Source organism: Epinephelus moara, chromosome 21, assembly GCF_006386435.1.
Source record: "Epinephelus moara isolate mb chromosome 21, YSFRI_EMoa_1.0, whole genome shotgun sequence".
In the NCBI taxonomy this organism is placed as follows: domain Eukaryota; kingdom Metazoa; phylum Chordata; class Actinopteri; order Perciformes; family Serranidae; genus Epinephelus; species Epinephelus moara.
Window position 1 is genome coordinate 8290430 of NC_065526.1, and position 15119 is coordinate 8305548.

At 39.6% G+C, this 15119-nt stretch overlaps 1 protein-coding gene across 7 annotated transcripts in view; it reads right to left on the minus strand.

The window, feature by feature from the left end:
* Positions 1-5394: 5394 nt before the first annotated feature.
* The window catches only part of LOC126382874 (pre-B-cell leukemia transcription factor 1), a 68836-nt gene continuing 59111 nt past the window's right edge, over positions 5395-15119 (minus strand). For 4 of the 7 annotated variants that reach the window (XM_050032999.1, XM_050032996.1, XM_050032998.1 and 1 more), the window contains 2 exons: positions 13126-13215; positions 5395-7333 (listed from right to left, as the gene is read on the minus strand). In XM_050032999.1, coding sequence (XP_049888956.1) covers positions 13169-13215 — 47 coding nt within the window. In that variant the 3' untranslated portion in view covers positions 5395-7333; positions 13126-13168. Of the gene's footprint in view, positions 7334-13116; positions 13216-15119 lie in introns of all 7 variants that reach the window. The other 3 variants (XR_007569098.1, XM_050032995.1, XM_050032997.1) reach the window with 1 other exon arrangement.

The following is a 15119-nucleotide window of genomic DNA, read 5'->3' on the forward strand; positions in this document are numbered from 1 at the left end:
AGGAGGAGCATCAGGGTGGAGGAATGTTCCCTGTAACTTTCATACAGTTTGCATCCATCTGGGTTGTGTTGTAATACGGTGCTGCTGCCGCCAGGGGCAGCATTACACTTGCATGGCTGCTGCTTTCAGAAGGACAATACTTTGTGATGGCTGATCAGGGAGCAGCTGAAACAGGACTTTGGTCACGTTACTAGCAGCAGTGGAAGAAGTATTCAGAACCTTACTTTATTAAATATAAGAATACCTACTTACAAGACATAGTCCTGCATTTAAAATATAAAAGTAGAGTAAAAGTACAACAGTGTCAGCAAAATGGACAGAAGTAGGGGAGACAGGGGTCGGTTGGCACAGGTTTCACTGTCTGCTGGAATTGTCTGGCCTAAGTTATGTTCTTCTAATCAGCAACAAATGAAAGGTTAAGATCTCAGCTACAAATACATGTTTTAATTCACACGAATGTTTTCTAAAAACTGGTGATTTGTGATTAAAATCATATTGTGCATTTGTGCCAAACAGCCCCATCACAGAGTTGGTTTGGTACAATGTTAAAAATGCTCCATTCATTCATTCATTTTCTGTAACCGCTTATCCGGTTAGGGGTCACCATCCCAGCTGACACTGGGTGAGAGGCGGGGTTCACCCTGGACAGATCACCAGACTATCACAGGGCTGGCACATAGAGACAGACAACCATTCACACTCACATTCACACCTACGGACAGTTTAGAGTCACCAATTAACCTGCATGTCTTTGGACTGTGGGAGGAAGTGTTTGCCCAGAGGAAACCCACGCTGACACAGGGAGGACATGCAAACTCCACACTGAAGGACTCCCCCACCCAGAAACCCTCTTGCTGTGAGGCAACAATGCTAACCACTGTTCCACCGTGCCGCCTAAAATGCAACAGAAATAAAAAAATAATTTTTTTACATAATTTTTGAGTAGGAGTATCTAATTACTTTTGCCATTGACCATTTTGATTAATAATAAAAAATAACAATATAGACATTGTTTTTAATCTATCAAAATACAGCTACAACTGTTGAGTTCACAGAAGGTTGGCACATGTGCCTATCAACCCCAAAATTAGAGTCCCAACCAAGTGTCAACCTCCGCTGCAGTATTTTGAACGGCTACTTGAGCCTGACTCCAGAATCCAGTCAGTCCCCAATGACTTCCATGTTCAAATGCCCAACTTTACAGCAGAAACAAACGTGTTTACAGCCTGGAACAAGAAATGGTTTTAGTCGGGGCGTCGGTGGCTTGGTTGATGGAGCGGGCGCCCCATGTGCAGGGCTGTTGCCGTGGCGGCCCGGGTTTGATTCCAGCCTGTGGCCCTTTGCTGCATGTCTCTCCCTCTCTCTCTCCTCCCTTCACACTTCACTATCCTGTAAATTAAAGGCAAAAATGCCCTAAAAAATACTTGGTTTGGAAAATGGTGAAATGGTTTTGGTGTCTATAGCTATTTCCCCCACCATAACAACCGTACAGGGGATTCTTTTTTTTTTTATCAGTCACTTGTTGTTTAGGCTTTCTAAATGCTTAAAGTTACACATAATAAAGGGCAGGCCGCTTTGAGTGACAGGCTGTCTGCCGATAGTGTCCTGGGCGTCTAAGTTGGTCACTTCTGGATCCAAAAAAACAAAGATGGCGACGGCGTGAGGCTTCAAAACAGGAGTCCACAGCCAATGGGTGACATCACGGTAACTACGTCCATTATTTTTACAGTCTATGGTGCCTACCAACCCTGCTGTGATGAGCCAATGAGCGCAGGTGAAGAAAGCAAACATTGTATCTTACATTTTTGTCTCTGTGACTTTTAACAGACTGAAAAATAGCTGTGTGACAACCAACCCCGGTCTCCCCTACAAGTGGTCACTATGCAGAATGGAACCTTTATCAATGTACTATTGTTTGAGTAGCCTACTATTACTGAGACACTACTGTATGAGCAGCATGTTTAATGTCAAGGCGAAGCTAATGTAACAACTTTATATATGGTTGAGTTATTAAAGCCACTATAATACATAATAAATTATAAGCTGCCATGTTTTCGATGTTAAATCCTAATCTACAGCTCGTAGTGGAGTACAAAGGAACACACAGACTCATCACAGAGGGAGAGAAGAGAGGAATTAACAGAAAAAGCAAACAGAGGACTGTTTTTTGTTTGCATTCTGTTTCTGTTTTTGGCGTTGTCTGTATATTGCACCTAATTTGCACCTCGCTGTTACCTGGGTTTATATTTTGCACCTGGTGCTATGTTCTTTCAGTCTCTGTATCTGCACTGTTCCAGCTTTGTGTTGCAACAGCTGCACAGCATCTTATCTTATCTTATCTTATCATGGCTTAGTTCGTCTCGTCTTGTCTCATCATTAAAGCAAAATTCAATTCAATTCATTTTAATTTATAAAGCCCAATATCTTAAATCACATTTTTCCCCAGAGGGCTTTACAGCATACGACACCCCTCTGTCCTTGGACGCTCACATATGGAAAAATTCCCCCCAAAAACCCTTTAACGGGGAAAAAAAGTGGTAGAAGCCTCAGGAAGAGCAACTGAGGAGGGATCCCTCTTCTAGGGCGGACAGAAATTTTCCAGTAGGCAATAATTAAATGTACACCTTTCACTTTTATTTGAATACCAAGTTTATAATGTGGGTGATATGAAAGCTTTTGAGCAAAGTGTGTCAACATCGCCATCTTGTGGAGAGGGACACACACCTCTGGCCTTTCTGTGCGCTTCTTTTGTTGTAATCAAATCATTGTGTTTGTAATCTGATGTAACATTCCCATATTTCTGATGCATACACCCTCCTAAACATTCCCAAACAGTGCCTCATGCTATCTGCTTAAACAAGAGAAAAGAGAGACTCCATGACCTGTAATTTTAGAGCTCCAGCTGCCACACCCAGTCTCCTATGCACAATATAATTGGCATCTGTGTGACAGTGTGTAAATGAGTGAATTTAGGATGAAGCACCCAGGGACTCATGTGGTCAGTTGGTCCAGCAGCAGCAGCAGCAGCAGCAGCAGGGTCTGGGCTGTTGTGTCACTGCACATTAGAGCAGTCTGCTGGGCTCTGTTGAGAGGGGGAGACAAGGTGTCTGAGCCACCCACCCATGTTCCTCTACAGCAGCTGTAATTATAAGCAGTGGTACAATGACAGCTGGGGAGGCAGATGTCAACAGCAACATTAGATTTCAATCAGCGTGCACAGTGTCACCACCCCTGAGGAATGAGGAGGTGTAAAAACGACGCCGCGTGAAAAAAAAAATCTCTCAAAAACTGCAGAAAGCAGTGATCGTTCTCTGCACAACTTATTTTACAATTTGTGTTTCAGATGATGATGCAGCAGGCCGGATGTTGTCATGATCATGGTGATGAGCGTCTGAGCACTGAGCAAAGCCAGGAGATGTTTTGGGATGAAGTCTTGTCAGATTGTTTTTGATGCCCTCTCAGTTGGAGGGAGCAGGCCGGCTCCTTCGCTGCCCTCCAGGCGCAGGGGAGCAGTCTGGCTTTGGCATTTCACACTCGCTCAGCAGTCAAGGCCTGTGACCGTCCGCAGACTTTACGACCAACTGCTCCCTCAAACCCTCGCCCCTGTTGTAGGGCCAATTATGAATATTCAGTTGCTATGAAAGTAATTCTGTCAGACATGCGACTGTCCAGCCAGATAGTGTCAGTGGTGGTGTTTGTATGTTTGAAGGGAGGATCTCACAAGGACGTGACTCTTCTTTAGATTTAAGATATGTATGATGACAAAAACTGAGAGTGAGATGACCTAAATAATAAAAGTGTGATGAATCATTTGCCAATTTATTTATTTTTATGCTATATGCTCTACATACATATGCCCTGTTTTTCTGAATTAATTAAATTGTTGTGTCAGAGCTCATATTATATATTTATTATTTTTATTATTTCAGAATTCTGAGAAATTTTTTTCTGAATTAACAAGATAATAATCTCATAGGTTTTATATAAATATTTTTCTGAACCAAAGATTATCTTGGTATTTCAAAAATTAAAATGATTATCTTGTTAATTAATGAAAACAAGGACATATTTTTTTCCATGAAAATAAAAGAAAATTCAGAAAAGATTCTTTTTTTTAGTTGTTTTTTTTTTTTTTTTTTTTTTAACAAGTGGAAAAAATATGAGATAAATTCACTGAATCAACAAGATAATCATCTTGGAATTTTTTTTAATGTTTTATTTATTTTTAATTTTTTTCTCATAAATTTTTAAAAATAAAGACATATTTTTTTCCATGAAAAAAAAAACAAAATCAGAAAGAACTGAATTGTGTGTTTTTTGTTTTTTTTTTAAATGAAAACTATTCCCAGAATTCCGTGATAATAATCTTGTTAACTAAGAAAAATGGATTAGAATCTTTTTGTGTGAACGCATTATGTTTTTATCAAATACAATGTGCTGGATATTTCTTTCTGTCCACCTTTCTTTGATGACCCAGGCTCATTTGAGTGGTATAAAAACATTATGGCCATCTGTTTTATAAAATTAGTAAATTGAAAAAAAATGCAACTATGAAATTGAGCATGGGTGGGTAATGAGACAGTGGGCCCCTGGGCCACCTTTCCCACAAAAGAGAAAGACTTTGTAGTGGTTTTGCCTCTTTTTTGTGTGTTTTTGTGACTTTTTTGGGGCATTTTGTGTTTCTTTGTAGTTCCTCTTACTCTCTTTGTAGTCTTTTTATGTCTCTGTGGTCGTTTTGAGTCTCTTTCTGGTCAGTATGCTTTAATTTGAGTGACATTTTGCAGGTGAAGGCCCTGGGGGGCCCCTGATATTTTTGGCCCAGAGGCCTGCGTCTGGTCAGCCTGCTCAGTTATCCATCCATGTTTTTATAGAGACAGACTAACACACTTTTCATTTGGGTGTTTTTGTGGGATTTGTTGACAACACCATAAATATAGAACACAACCAGCCTTCTCCTTTAATTAAAATGAATGAAAGATGATATATTGCATCACTGTGGTCACATGTTGCTGCACGTATTGCTTTATAAAGATATTCAGAATGTAGAAAACAAAGGTTTTAAACAGGTTTGTTTGCTCCTGAAAGCTAAAAACGCTACGAAGACACTTCTTTCTTTCTTTCTGATGTCTCTCCACTGCTAAACTATTCAGTGTACTCTACATGTGTGTCTCAGTACACTAACATGTTGGACAGGGGCCATAATGGAAGGCAGCAAACACGCAGCACCATAAAAGGCTTGATGTCTTCTGGCATTCACTAACCTTGGTTGACTTTCAGTCATCACAACAATGACTATGATTACCGTCTGATGCCTCCGTGTGATGCTGATCAACATGAAGAGACTTTGATGTCTTGTAAACGCCACAATAAAAAAAATGCTGATATATAATCTGGCTGTATTACATATCATTTTTAATGTGTTGAAAACCCTTTCCAACAAAGCAAGTCAAGCACAATGGTGCACATAAACACATGTTGAAAGTTCATGAGCTAATTCACGAGAGTAGGAAAGCAAAAAAACGTAATAGCTGACATTAAGCATACCATAAAAAAACAAAAAAACAAAATAACAAATAGGCCACACAACATAAAAAGTGTCTATAAACAAAGTTAGACTGCTCAGAAAACACATTATTTGACATAATGACTTCGTCCCTACTTTAGTGCTTAATGTTTAACATTTACAATGCTCATAAATGTTTGATACTGACAAAAAAAATCAGTTTGATAGTAGCATGAATTCAAATGTCTGCATTTGTTTTGGTGTCAATTCTAGTGTTACTAAAGCAGAGTAATATATCGACTTGAATGCTTTATATGCAAATAAATGCCTAGAAGAGGACACCATTCATTAAAATGAGGATCGCAACATTATCTTCACATCAAAATGTCCTCATTAGAGCCGAGCAGCAGTTCAGGTACGTCCAGATGCTTCTTTCATGGCGATGATCAGTGGCTCCGTGCTGAAGCATTTGTGGACCTGTGCTGTAGATTCAGGAGCAAAGATCCACCGTAAAACTCTATTAACATAATGACTTCCCTGTTTAAGTGGATTGTGGTTCATGTACTGAAAAACAAACTCAGTTACAGACGTTCTTGACAAACTTTGTCCTCCGTAAACAGCCATATTTCTTCTTGTGTTTCAGTGTTATTCACTTGATTGTAGCACCAGAGCTAAATGACAGGAGATGGTGATTTAAATGAGAAGAAAAGACATAATGCTGTATATATCTGATAAAATAACATAACTGACTCCATGGTGACACACTTTTCTTGACAGTTTTGTTTTGGTTACATCAGCATTTTGGCATCGTCAGAAACTTTTATAAGAAATATCATGAAGGATTCAAGTAAATTAAAAAAAAAAAGTTTTCTCCTTGTCCAGCACAGATCAAGAGAAGAAGACAAAATTCCTGTTTTTCTCTTTGCGTCAGTGAATCCTGCATCCTGTGCCTGTCACTCTACCAATATGCTGCAGAACCAAAACCAACAGAGTGAGAAATAATTTGTTTTTAAGCTGATATGTCCTCCATCTTAATGAATGATGTCAAGCTTGTCCGATTTGATGACAAGTATTTATTTATTGTTTTACAGATAACATACTTCACAGGGTTACCTTAGAGGTAAAATCTCCTGACAGAACTCTGTTTTGACTCGTCGGAGACAGAGGGGGGGGGAAGATGAACATACTTTTTTTATCAAGCACACATTGTAAACAACTGAGCAATATTTAAGTCTAAATGGCGTACCATAGAATAGGTGAGAGACAACAAAATGTAAGTAAGAAGATGTGCCTCTTGCTTGCAAAGACAAAAGTTTCATTTTTACAAAACAAATAATGGTCACTGACATATTTTTCTACTTTTTTTAGTGGCTGAGAGGTAGAATGAAGTATTTTCAGTTAAAACCAATGATTTGATTTATTTACTTTATCATATCATTTCATCATTATGAGTGAAAACATTACGAGTGAATAAGTAACCCCAGCCCTCTGAATATAATGTGAAATCTGTACAAACGTCTCCGTTGATTGCGGTATTGTTTTGACTTTTATTGTGAAACTTTGTTCGTATCCCAAATGTCCAACGTTATAAGCAGAGGAAATATTACTTATTTTTTTTCTGGTTAGGATTTCACAGCACCTCTCCAAACTGTGGGCAGTGAATTCCTTCTTGTTTAATACTGTGAATATCAAGGTCAGTCCATGTTTTTTGTGGATGAGGTGTAGAGATGGATGTATTCAGTTGGAAGTATCCGAATGAACGCTTCCGGGTCCTTCTGTGGGCGATGTCACTGACGAAGGAGTCGGAGCATCTTGCCAGCCACCATTTGTCTGTGCAGATAAAACAGGAAACAGTTAGCTTCATGGTCACACATTATATTGTACAATACAATAATAGCATAGAGGTGTCTTTTGGGTAAGGTTTGCACTATTCTGTATTTTTCCTGCTGGCAGCAAATCCCGTAAGAGACCAAACCAAACAATGAATTGATCCAGAGTATTGCCTGTGTGTGGACAAAGCCATGATATATCTTATTCCTCTGTGCCGTAGAGCTCCATTGTTGTCCAGAAACTATTAAAAACACATCAGTGAGTCACAATGTTGGGCTGGATGCCACGGCTCTTTATTACCATGAACATGGGGACTGCTGTTTATTTTGGTCACTGTCCTTCTGCTGTAAATATACACTAGAGCACCAAGAGCTTGATCTGACACACGGCGCAAAGCTGCGCACAGCCGAGCGCAACTGTCACTACTAGTTTCAGACCAGTGCTGTTGCCATTTTTACAGCCAGTGCCAACATTGGGTGAGTTGCAAGTGCTCATGGGTGTGTAGGTCTGAAAATGAGGTGTGATCAGGGCCATTGTTGGCGTATTGCTATTTTGAGGGATCAGAAAGCGATTGACCAACAACCTAAACAAACCCTGCTATTTCAAGGGTGCATTATTCAGACAGTTCGATGCGTCTACACGGATAGGTTCACAAAATGCATACACTCTGCTAGTTACAAACACACCTGGACGGGTTGTGGGTGACTGAAATAACACATCATTAATGAGGAAAATATTAATGACGTTTTCTAAAATGTGAACGTAGCAGAGACCACAGCTGCAATGCACATTTACGCAGCCTAACTTCGTTGATTATTTCAGGAGCTAAAAGTTTAGCTCTGCTTCCTCTGTCAAGTTTATAACTGCAATTCAGTCAGGACCACTTTAGTCAAAGAAAACTTTATTTCGCTTTGCAATATTATATTTGGTTGTATGGCTTCATTCTGGGGCCCCTCTGCCCTTCAGGCCTACGCAGAAACCCTGAGGCAGAGGGAGCACACCTCCCTGCCCTTCCATGCGCCTACATGGAAAGCCTAAGGCAGGGAGAGCAGCAGCAAAGACTCCCCGGGAACAGAACAGAGCAGCATCAATGACAAACAGAAATGACACTGATAATTCAGACACAGCATGAAAAGGAGGAGCTGGGGTGGAGGCGGGTTGCAAAGCGGCTTGCAGAGGAAGCAGCAACAGTAGGCAGGCCAGAGCAGTTTAAATAGGGCGCCCTGAATGAGATTCACCAATTGGTTGCATAGAAAGGAATCATGTGATCTATCAGCTGACTCCCTTCATCAGTCAGCTGCTCCATCAGTTGATTGGACTGTTTGAGATGAGCTGATGTAACTGGGATGTGAGCTGAGCTTGACATCTTGTCCTGCCTGAACTAACGCTATGCTCACTTTCTTAGCTTGCTGGTTAAATGCCCCACGATATTTTCTGCAGTGACATTACTGCTCTCACTGCATCACTCTCAACTGAAAAATGCTTACTTCTCCATTATGCAAAACCTGCCATGTAAATAGCAGGGAATGGGAGATGATGCTGTGATTGGCTGAATTCAGGTTACGCCCGAAACACACCCACACAGACAAATTAAGAGCGTAAATATAACCCCTTTGCCCCTTGCGCCTTACTTTGGGCTCATATTATGCACCGTTTAACTGGCAAAAGTGGTTCAGCATGCCCTAAATGCACTTGCAAATGTGTATCAATCCGCCACTGAAAATAGTCCCCAACAATTTCGACATTTATTTCTGTTTGGGTACTGTCTGTTAAAAACTACAGCGTCCAGCTGTTTTAGGACGATACAGTGCTGTTGGTGTTTTGAATGCACTACATATATTCATAAAATACAACCAGCCTTATCCTTCCATTAAAGTAACGGTTTAATTTTCGGAAATACACTTTCTGGATGATTGACAGCACTGTGTAAAATAAATATGAAGCAGTAGCTAGATGTTAAGTCTAGCTGGCTCTGTCCAACGGTTACAAATAAATTCCCATACTACCAGATTACTGATTAATTGTCATATCTCACGCACCGACGAGTAGCACACCTGAGCTGTTTATGCACAAGTGTTTGAACTAGTAAGGTTTGAGTGGAAATGCATGTGTCTGGGAAGTACTGAGCAAGACTGGATAAATGAGACTTGGATTACACTGCATGACTTTGGGTGAGAGTTTGTGAGCAGATGTTTTTATATAGCTTTGCTGTTGTTAAACACGGACCCCTATGACTTCTATACATCTGAAATATATATTTAACTAGGAGCCAGTGAAGTTTCTGAGGAACAGGAGCGATATGATTTATGGAGGAAGTTCTGGTAATGATACGAGCAGCTCAATCCTGGACCAATTGAAATTTATGAAAACACGTCCTCTGTCCAGCTTCTACTTTACAGTTGGCAGAAAAAACTGACAAACACTGTTTTTAAGAGACTCTTCATTAAAAATTTTATCGCGCCACTTCCCTCATTTTCCCTGCGAACGGCTGACATAATGTGAGATAAACAGAGGAGATGAAACACAGAAAATGCAGACCTTTCATATATCTCAGAATATACCCCTGAGAAGGTTGATAAAAGAATAAATTATCACAATAAAAAATAGCTCTTTAAAATGGAGGCCTTCTCAAATCATGATAAAAGGTTGACTAAAGACCATTAAGGACATTAATTGCAATTTCTACGCTATTAGTGAGAGCTGGGGACGTGCTTTGGCAGCCTCTTATTTCCAAACCCTGTTATTTCGCGTAAAGACTGTCTGTCATCTTATTCAGAAGCAAGAGAGGGAAAAAAAAGAAAGAATGGGGGGAAAAAAAACATTTCCAGTCTCCGAGAGAGGCAACACCCACCAGCAATTTGAGGGGTGTAATTGCTGTTCAAGGATAAAGAAGGAGAGGTGAACCACGAGAGTTCAGTCAGTAGATCTTAGAGAGAAAAACATATTATCCTGGCTAAATAAATACAAGCGCCAACACATCATTCACTGAAATGTTTATTTACAGTGTATTTATTATAAAAGAACTATAGGAGACATCATCTTTAATATGCACTATAAATGTTTTCTTCTTTTGTGAGTCTTCAAAAATGGGTATTTGTACTTTGGCTAAATGATGCAGCCGTAAATCTATTTAACAATAAACTGTCACAAATAGTTTTAAAACTATAAATCCAAATGATTTTTTTTAAATACATCACCACATGACATTTTAATTTTTTTTTTTTTTAGCCTGATTATTATAGTATAACTACTTAGAGACCTGGACTCATTGGTTCGTAAAATTTCTGGTAATATTTTTACTGGTTTTTGTAGCTATCCTCAGTTTAATTTAAAAAATTTCACAATTTATTATTGAAAAATAATTGGATTAGTCTCAGTTTTACCTGTCACAACATTAAACAGGCTGTCAAACAACCAACGTACCCTCATACAATGTTTTGGATGATATCTAATCAATCAGTGCCCCTATTGGCTGGGTTAGGTTCAGAAAAGAAGCACGGTTAGGTGTTGTCACGTGACATAGTTATGTAAGTTAAGTTTATGAAAGTAAGGTTATGTAGGCTAGATTTTGAAAAACAGAATATAAAGTTAGATACCTAATGTAATGTGCAACGAATCCTAAAATAACTTTTCACACAGGACACAAACCCCGGTCTCCTGGTGGAAAGTCCTGTGTCCTGCCACTTCATGCAGACTTTCGGTTTTTATATAACTTCTTTCAGCGCTCGTCACGTGATTGATAAGCTTTATATTATGATTATTGTTACCTGTTTCTTACAACTTAATTATGCACATAACTGTACACATTCCTTATGTTTACTTTTATTCTATTCTTGTTTATTCTATCGATGTATATATTTTAGTTAAATTTCACACTTACAGCCTCAGCACAGTGACAATAAATATATTATTTTAAAAAAAACTTTATATCATAACTACTGGTGTTAAACACTGTAGCATAGTGCACATTATATTTTTATTTTGTGTTAATGTACATTTTCATTTCTATTTTATGTAATATGATTTTATTGCTTTATATTTATATACTTCTATTTCATACTCTTATTCTTACTTCTTGTAATTCCCTATTCTTAAAAATTGGAGTGACTGTGATGAATCCCAATTTAATTTTAGGGCTGCCAAACTCACACCTGGACAGGGACAAAAAAAATAAAATTAAAAAAAGAATGACAGCCTTCATGATTACATGGGTTATGCTTGTGTATGAATTACTGGCTCATGATTACGTGGGTTATATATGAATTCTGATACATTACTTTTCGTACGTATACTATGAATAGTGCATGAGAACAGCCTGATACAGCACAAACGGCTGTTCTGAGGGTATTTCCAGAAACCTAAAAGAGTCCTTTCACGAAAAACATATCACTGTTCTACAAGGAAAACTAACTAAATAAAATAAAATAAAATAAAATAATAAATAAAAATAAATAAATCAAGAAAATAATAATAAGTAAAAATGTGAATAAATAAATAAACAATAATAATAATAAAAAATAATTATAAAAAAATATGTGAATGCATTATTTTACTATGAAAATTTAAAATACTGGAAAAAAAATATATATCGCAATATAACTGATAATAAACATTTTAATTAAAAAAAAATATTCCATTGTACAAATTGAGCAAGAAGATATGTAATTTCTGGCTATCATCTATGTTCAGATCAGGAAAAAGTAAAATGATCTTTTATATGATGGGGCAAACAAGATATTTTCTCATCCAAATGGTTTAAAGAGTCTCTAAGGATTGTGGAAATACCTTCAGAGCAGTGCTAAATTTTTATCAAATGACCTTGTGGGGTGTTTATGTACTAGAAAATTAGATGCTTAGCTCTGTAACTTCAGTGTAACAGTAACACATTATGTTAGGCACATACTGGTGATCCATAATGTTAATAATTTAACAAAGTTTGTTTGTTGTCGAGCCCAAATTACTTGTTTGGAGGTTGATTTTGGTTTTGCACTTTCCATAAAAAAGATTTTGTCTGCTTTGATCTCCAGCAACAGTTCACTGAACACCTATTTCCAGTCAACCCTGTTGTATGTTGTAACTGGCTTGATGCATCCATGTTCTTATTTTAGCAGGAGGGGTGTTGCAGGCTTGGCTGTCAGTGCCGCTGTTCCTGTGGATGAATGATCTGGCCAATGTGCTTGGACTGTTAGCCCAAAGCTCCGCTCTGTCTGTCCCTGTGACTGTCGTATTGATTCTGTTCAGCCCGGCGCAGCCTGTCGCTATGGATCTACATGCTAACACACTGCCTCCAGTGTTGCCTGTCCCGCCCCGCCCAGCCCTACAAGGAGACCTAGAAAACGGGCCCAGCCGTTGACAGGCTAGTTAAAGAGTTATTTTAAGAATTAGCAACTGGGAAACTTTTTTTTTTTTTTGGTGAGGCCAGTCTTGGGAGGTATGACTTGTCCTATGGTGCCAATGTGAGAGCAGCGTTGGGAGGGGAGGATGACACCTGTGTCCTTGTTCCTGTCGACTGCAGGTGTCTCGCTAACGCTAATATCCTCCGACAGACCAGGAGCGTGTCCAGCTACTCAGCCTGGTAGCTGCCTCATTGCCTGCCACCTAGGGCACGACTGGAGCAAGGGGGCAACTGGCTGGACAACAGCCCAACCCCGGCAAGCTCTGCTAAGTGGCATCCCAGCGCACACACAGAATTACACAATATTACACACATCCTGCAACTGGGGAATCATTGCAAAGTAAGACAGCAGAGAAAACGTTGGGAAGGACAGAAGGAGATTGTTTACAGGTCTTACGTTGATGCCCTGTGGACTGTACATCTGGCTGGCTGCGAGGCTGTCACTGTATCCGCCGGTCTGGCTGATAACATGGCGAAGGGTATCCACCTGGAACAGCGGGGACACACAGACAAAAGGCCTGGTCAGACAAAAGCTCTGGATAACAGAGACAGCCATGCACAAGGAAAGGTCAGTCTGATAGTAAAAGGGTACCATAAACAGGAAAAGGTTACAAACAGCGAATCAGAATGATTTGGCTGCTATTACAAGCTCGATAACAGACGTCGCAAAAGGACGAAACACAAGAGAGACAACAAGAAGTAACTAATTATGAATGCATTTGTAGCTGGTGTAAATTAATACATCAAAATCAGACATTAAAATTACTTTGCAACTCGTTCTGCTTCATGTGGATGCACCCAAATGACAACATTTCAATATTTCGTCAAATACCAATGCTTTGTCATGTCCCTCGGCATCTCATAGTGATGCACCGGGCAACCTTTAGCATATCTGCATGACAGAAACAGACTGTAACACGGGGTTAACATTGTGAAACAGTCACAGTTAGGTTTAAGCAACAAAAGAGTTTAGAAAAAAGGTAAAATTTGAGTTCAAAGTTTCCTCGTATAAATATTTGGGCATCTATGTGGACACTGCCTATCTGTAGCCAGGTACAACAACACATTTACTTTCTTAGGAGACGGAGGTCATTTGGAGCAAACAAACAGATCTTGTTATTGATTTTACGATCTACAATACATTTACAGAATGTTATGCAGTGCGTGATACACTTGTCTCTCTGTTGATCTTAAAGCCAGTCAGGCTCGACTGCTGCGTATGTGCTCGAAGACTGTGGTTTTCAAGCTGCGCAAACTGAAAGAATGTTGTCTCAGGTAATATTACCTCCGACTCCTCTCACACTTTACTTGAAGGATATCAGCGTTTGCCATCACACAGAAGATTTAGAGTCTCAGGCTGGATTAAACTCTTTTGTTCCTTAACACTGACTTTCAGTTTTCAAAAGGGACATAAACTTTGATCTCCTGGATGAATGTCCGGTTTTATTTGACCCATCCATCTCCCCTTCCTCCCACCCTATGCGGATGTTCCTGCTCTTTATACCACAGCAGTTGCTTTCAGTGTCAAGTGGTGCGTCTCATAAAGATGCCAAAAGCTGCATTTGGCGCCCATGTCACACGCGAGGGGCAAGACAAAGCATTGGTGTTTGACGCCAGGCTACAAGATGAATCTTTAATTGTAGCTGACGAAAAAAATCTGGTGTAACCGAGGTAACATCTTACATTTTTTTGCGACAAAAGTTTTTTAGAATACCGCCATTTCTGAGTTCTTCACAGATTCACTGGATGCTGCTTTGTATCTTTTGTCAGAGCAGCATGAAACACACCTGCCATTTGGATCTTACAACAAATCAGACGACTCCAGTCAGGAGGCCAATTTAGACAAAGTTGTACTTTCTCCTTTTTTGATTTCTTTTAATTGCACTGCCCTGAGAGAGAGGCCATTCTGACATGCTCAGAAAAATAACCCTTTTAAATGAACATGAGTTTCAATAATTAAAGGCCAACCCTGAAGACCTCTTTACCTCTTATAAGGGTTGTCCCTTTTGCATATTCATGAACGACCTAAAGCGTGTGGAGAGCTGATCTGAATAGAAAAGGGGGGATGGAGAAATGATGCCAAAAGCACTGAAACCAAATGAGAATATCACCACGAGTGGTGATTCCTTAATCTATGGTGAGAGTTGTAACGCTCTGAAACACAGCGCTGGTCATCACTGTCCACTGGGGCAAGGTCAGGGAGCCGCAGTGCACCAGTGGCTATGTGAACTCTTGTCAGGAGCGCTGATGAGAGTTGCACCATTTCCAAAACTGTCTGCAGTCGTCTACTCAACTGTGGGTTGACAATGGCTTCTACATTAATGTAAAGCTTCAGGCTATGTGTAACCTTTGTTCCGCTGTGTAGGTCAAGTCATTGTGGGTGTCTGCGCT